This window comes from Triticum aestivum, chromosome 4A, assembly GCF_018294505.1.
Source record: "Triticum aestivum cultivar Chinese Spring chromosome 4A, IWGSC CS RefSeq v2.1, whole genome shotgun sequence".
In the NCBI taxonomy this organism is placed as follows: domain Eukaryota; kingdom Viridiplantae; phylum Streptophyta; class Magnoliopsida; order Poales; family Poaceae; genus Triticum; species Triticum aestivum.
In genome coordinates this window covers 576675197-576680638 of record NC_057803.1, presented here as the reverse complement: position 1 = coordinate 576680638, position 5442 = coordinate 576675197, and the positions used below count along the sequence as shown (strand labels likewise).

Below are 5442 nucleotides of genomic sequence, written 5' to 3'. Positions count from 1 at the left end.
TTTTAGATTACGTGAACATATATTCACACACGCATGAAAATATATTCCGAATTTTTATCAAAATATGAATATTTTTTTGTATGCGAAAACATTTTATAAATATGAGATATATGGTGAGCATTTCTAAAATATATAAAAACTTATATTTAGTTTAATAAATAAAATTTAAAATATAGGAACATTTACCTTCGATTCTATGGACATTTATGTTTTTATATTACTAAACCTATTTTCTTACAACATTTTCAAAATAATTCAAGAAATTCCTTTTTTAGATTTCTTGAGTGGTTTTTAGATACAAATGAAATATGTGCTAGTGGGCCGTGCCAGAGGCCGGCTCATTAAAGCCCACCGTTGAGGCGGCAATCAATATGGGCTATGTGAGCTGTCAGCGCTAGAATCTCTCTTCCCTCCACGCCGCCACTCCCGCTGTGTGCCTGCCGCCGACAGGCACGCCACCCACCCCGACAACCGTCGCGCCGGCCGCACTCCCCGCCGCCCCCCTCCCCCTCGCCTTCCCTCCGAAGCCCACCCCGCAGCTCGGCGACCTCCCCAGCGTACACCAGCCAGTCTGCGATGACCCTCGTCGGGATTTTCCTCGCAGCCCTCATCTGGTGCGCCGCCTACGTCGCCGCCGCCATCTCCTCAGTCTTCTAGTCCCCCCTTTCTCCGGCAACCCACCCCCCCACAAGCCCTCTCTCTAACCCCTACCCCCCCTCCCCAATCCTTCGGTAGCCCGACGCCGACCATGGGTTTCGCGCAGCTCGTCATCGGCCCCGCCGGCAGCGGCAAGGTGATTGTCTCCGATTCCCGCCCGCTTCCTCTTTCTCTCCATGCTTAATGCAGTCTCCAGAGCTAATTTGATTGGGGACGAATTGGTTCGTCACTCTGACCAGTGCTAATTTCGCATGGTTGTGTGCTCCTGCTTTGTTTCAATGCTAAATTTGTGCTGTTTTTATGAGGTTTGGTCCCTGTTTATACGTGATTTCATTTCAGACGAAGTAATGTACTCATCTGCTTTGTGACTATACCTGTATGTATGTTAGTATGTATTCCAAAGAATTTGACTGATTGAAGTGGGTTGTACGGGAGGTTAGAATATGGTTGTGGAGAAGCTGAGAAATAGTGTTTTCTGACCGTTGTTAATCATATGCAGTCGACCTACTGCTCTGGTCTGTATCAACATTGCGAGACGGTGGGCAGGAGGATTCATATGGTCAACCTGGATCCAGCTGCAGAGCACTTCAGCTATCCTGTATCTACTGGTAAGAATGCCTGCACGCTGTTGTGCACTTTTTTTTTAATCTTACATATGGCTCTTACTCACATCTGTTTGGTATTTTTGTAGACATTAGAGAGCTCATATCGCTGGACGATGTCATGGAGGAGCTTGGGATGGGACCAAATGGCGGCCTCATCTATTGCATGGAGTATCCTGTTGTTTGAAAGCATGTTGATTTGTTGTTGATTGCTGTCTTCCAAGCTATTTAGTTATGAAGTGACCCCTTATGGTATATAATCTGCAATGTATTTCTGTTCTGTATTGGTACTTATAAGCGGGTTGGAGGTGCAACGTTACGCTGCTGGAGTGGATTTGGTCTTATAGCACATCCCGCAATTCTTCATTGTGCCTAGAATTAAACTGCCTTCTATTTTGTTTTCAATAGCAAAAGGTGCACGTAGATGTTCCAAGAGCAAATAGTATTGCTATACTTGCATTGCATGATTTATTATCTGGACAGTAGATACTATGGCATCCCATTATACTTTGAATTTGCCGGTCCATTTGGTAAAGTCATTTGCATGGATGCTACTTGTACACTTTTGTACACTTTGGATACTATGGCGTTGCTATGATGTGAATTTTATAAGAGGCTTCTCTGGAGTGCGGCGTTTCGGTGCCCGGGTGCATCTGCACCCGTTCAAAAAAAAATTCATAAAAAATTCAGAAAAATTCAAAAAATTCCGAAAAAAATTGAGGTGGTGGACAATTTGATGCGTGAGGTGCGCCCCAATTTTCAAAACATTTGGACTTATGTGCAGCTCTCAGCAAAAAAGACAAATCAGACCAAAACAGTATATGAACAGTACACATTTTTACAGACCTCCGATTTGTCTTTTTTGCTGAGAGCTGCACATAAGTCCAAATGTTTTGAAAATTGGAGCGCACCTCACGCATCAAATTGTCCACCACCCCAATTTTTTTTGGAATTTTTTGAATTTTTTTAGTATTTATTTTGATTTTTTTGGTGAGCGCAGGTGCAGATGAGCTCGGGCTCAGATTTGGATTTTCGGCTTCTCTGTTGATATATATACTCTTTAGTCCAATTAATAGCTCCATTTGTAATCAAGGATCTGATTGAACTTATTATAATTATACAATTCCAAGAGGATGTGAACACTCTTTATTGGCATAAAGTTAATGTTTTAGGATCTTAATGCTGGCAGTTGTTGTTTCCTTAAGAAACCTTAGGCACCTTGAAGACAATTTGGATGATTGGTTGGATGAACAATTAGAGAACTACTTGGATGATGACTATCTTGTGTTTGATTGCCCAGGTAATATGCTTAATGAATGTTTGCATGCTCTAATTGTGTCTTGTTTGTTAGTTGGACTATTTACTATTCGTACCACCTGCATGGGCCTATCGTTATGAGTTTCCTTATTAAACTTATGCGCTACCATGTTCATGTTGCCATCTTTATCTATTTCTCGTGTGGTTCTGTAGCATGTCTTATTTTATGAAAAATCAGAGATATCTAGATTGCTTAACATTACATGAAAACAATTAACCCAAGGTTCCACATCTTGTTTTGGCAGGCCAGATTGAACTCTTCACTCATGTTCCAGTTCTGCGTAACTTTGTTGAGTATCTGAAAAGGAAAAATTTCACTGTTTGCGCTGTGTACCTTCTGGACTCGCAGGTTTGAATCACTAATGTAGCTTTCCTTTACGACAGCACTAACTCAGACCCCAGACTGATAACTGTTTGTTTTTCTTGGTACAGTTTGTCAGTGATGTCACAAAATACATTAGCGGTTGCATGGCTTCTCTTTCTGCTATGATTCAACTCGAGCTTCCTCATATCAACATCCTTTCTAAGATGGACCTTGTTTCCAATAAAAAGGATGTAGAAGAGTATGTTCCCTTTTCTCTCTCTTATATTAGTTGTAACATTTTAAAGTTGCCATTTTTTACATTAATAATGTTTTTGTACTTTTAGCTACCTGAACCCTGAGGCACAGGTTCTTCTGTCACAGCTGAATCGACAGATGGCGCCTCGGTTTCACAAGTTAAACAAGGCTTTAGCTGAACTGGTATTCCTTCCATGAATCTGTAAATTCTGTAAAATCTCATGTGTTCTGAAGCCCGATAACCGTCAATATATTGCCTCTCAAAAAAAATGCTAATGTTGTTTTGTCATAAATCCATAATTGCTGGACGTGTATCTCTTGCTTTGAACTGTTATGTTTCTGATGAAAATTGTCTGCATGGTTAAGATTTGCTCTGACAGCACATGGCTTAAGTTTTAATTTACGATGAGACATCAGTGCATCACCTTATTCTGTGCTTATGTTCTGGAATCTGAATTCTGGCTAGGCACTAGCTATTCTGTACTGCAGAATAAACTTGTGTAAAAATTATATTTCGAGTTCCATGATGCATTTCCTTTGTGATGATTCTATAAACCATGGCCAACTCACATTTGCTTTATTTGAAGTTAGGCTAGGAAGTAGAACTGTTCTAGCATGATAGCTTGTGCTGATTTATATTCCAAGTAGACAACCATCTCTTATAATAGATGGATGTGCTGATGTAGTACTCCCCCCTGCCCCTTTTTTCTCATAGTGCATATTATCTTTGAGATGATACTTGTCTCCACGTGCTTCATTTCTTCCCTTTTTTTCTGTATATCCTCTTTTGGTAGGTAATTTGCTCTGATATTTATCATGTCTCTGCCTCCAATATTGATGTCAGTACTAATATCATGTAGGTTGATGATTACAACATGGTGAATTACATACCACTTGATTTGAGGAAGGAGAGCAGGTATTGCTGTTTGATTTCTTGGTTTAATTAAAATAACCCTTTTTTTCATACCTAAGCTTTTCCTACTTTTCTGATCAAGCGATCGAAGGAACCCTTTGCCACTTGAGTTTCTGATCCTTAAACATGCTACTTCTACTAGTACGCTTGTGGATGCAACTTTAATATCGATTTGGAAGACACATTCCCTCCTTGCCAGATTCAAATTTCTGGTGGGGTGGTGGTATAATAGCACACTTAACAATTTTCTCTACTAATTTCGTGTTGTTGTTCCATTCTTTTGCTATCATATGCTGGTCTGGTCTTTTTGGAAAATAATAACAATTATGGGATCATCACTATACTGGGCGGGACAATTTCCAACTTGAATGATTGTTCAGTTGAAATTTGGTTTTATTTGAAGTATAGTGCTGCAGTGAAACAAAACGTTCCAGCAATGTTGAAGTGTGGCACTTCCATTTGCCATGCTGATACTAAATTTCCAGTTATTTCCATGGCATGTATGGACCAGTTAGCCTAGAGTCTTGGCAGATTTATCTATCGGGTTCTGTTTTTTCGTATCCATGACCATGTTGCAGTGAAACAAAACGTTCCAGCAATGTTGAAGTGTGGCACTTCCATTTTCCATGCTGATATTAAATTTCCAGTTATTTCCATGGCATGTATGGACCAGTTAGCCTAGGGTCTTGGCAGATTTATCTATCTGGTTCTGTTTTTTTCGTATCCCTGACCATCCTTCCTTTTGCAGCATTCAGTATGTGCTGTCCAACATCGACAACTGCATCCAGTACGGAGAAGACGCCGATCTGAAGGTCAGGGACTTCATTCCTGAGGAGGATGATTAACCATTTGATCAAGCAGAAGCAACAAATTAGTCAGTATCATGTAGTGTGGGTCCATGGGAGGAGGAATTCACCGCCACATGGTAGCGCTGAACAGGCAGAAGCTATGTTTATCTGTTTCAATCGTTGGTCGGGAAAACAACACAGAATGCATCTGCAGAGAGTGTTTGGGGTCACCTTCCTATGCTTGCGAGGTTGGTAACCGGCAATTGCTTGTAAACAAATCATCCTCTGCCGGAGCTCTTGAACGGCACCAGACATGAGGGGTAATACCTAAAATAGTGTATGCGCCAATGCACCAATTCTGCTCCTTTATTTCTGAACACAGGGCCGTGAAATTCTGGTCAGCTTAATGTCTATATTTTGGGGGCTCTAGGTTTTGGAAAGTCCGTGTCAGATTGTATAGCATCGCATGGCAATCAATGGCTGCCACTACACACACCAAGTCTTACTGTGCAAATTACCTTTTAGGCCCTGCTTGGGTTATCGTTTACATTTTAAATACACTTGTAAAGAATACAAGCCTCCGCCCGTCGTTTTCGTTTCCGCCTG

At 41.0% G+C, this 5442-nt stretch overlaps 1 protein-coding gene across 1 annotated transcript; it reads left to right on the top strand.

Annotated features, from left to right (window-relative positions):
• Positions 1-448: 448 nt before the first annotated feature.
• On the top strand, positions 449-5209 carry LOC123082353 (GPN-loop GTPase 3). Its single transcript, XM_044504700.1, has 9 exons — positions 449-793; positions 1157-1265; positions 1349-1430; positions 2474-2559; positions 2822-2925; positions 3009-3139; positions 3225-3318; positions 3996-4051; positions 4797-5209. The coding sequence occupies exons 1-9, from the start codon at positions 749-751 to the stop codon at positions 4891-4893; spliced, it is 804 nt and encodes a 267-aa protein (XP_044360635.1). The 5' UTR covers positions 449-748; the 3' UTR covers positions 4894-5209.
• Positions 5210-5442: the final 233 nt, after the last annotated feature.

Coding starts and splice junctions, on each gene's coding strand:
- LOC123082353 (XM_044504700.1), top strand. CDS start 749: ATGGGTTTCGCGCAGCTCGTCATCGGCCCCGCCGGCAGCGGCAAG. Junction 1,431..2,473: donor GGCCTCATCTATTGCATGGA/GTATCCTGTTGT, acceptor AAGAAACCTTAG/GCACCTTGAAGACAATTTGG. Junction 2,926..3,008: donor TGTACCTTCTGGACTCGCAG/GTTTGAATCACT, acceptor TTCTTGGTACAG/TTTGTCAGTGATGTCACAAA.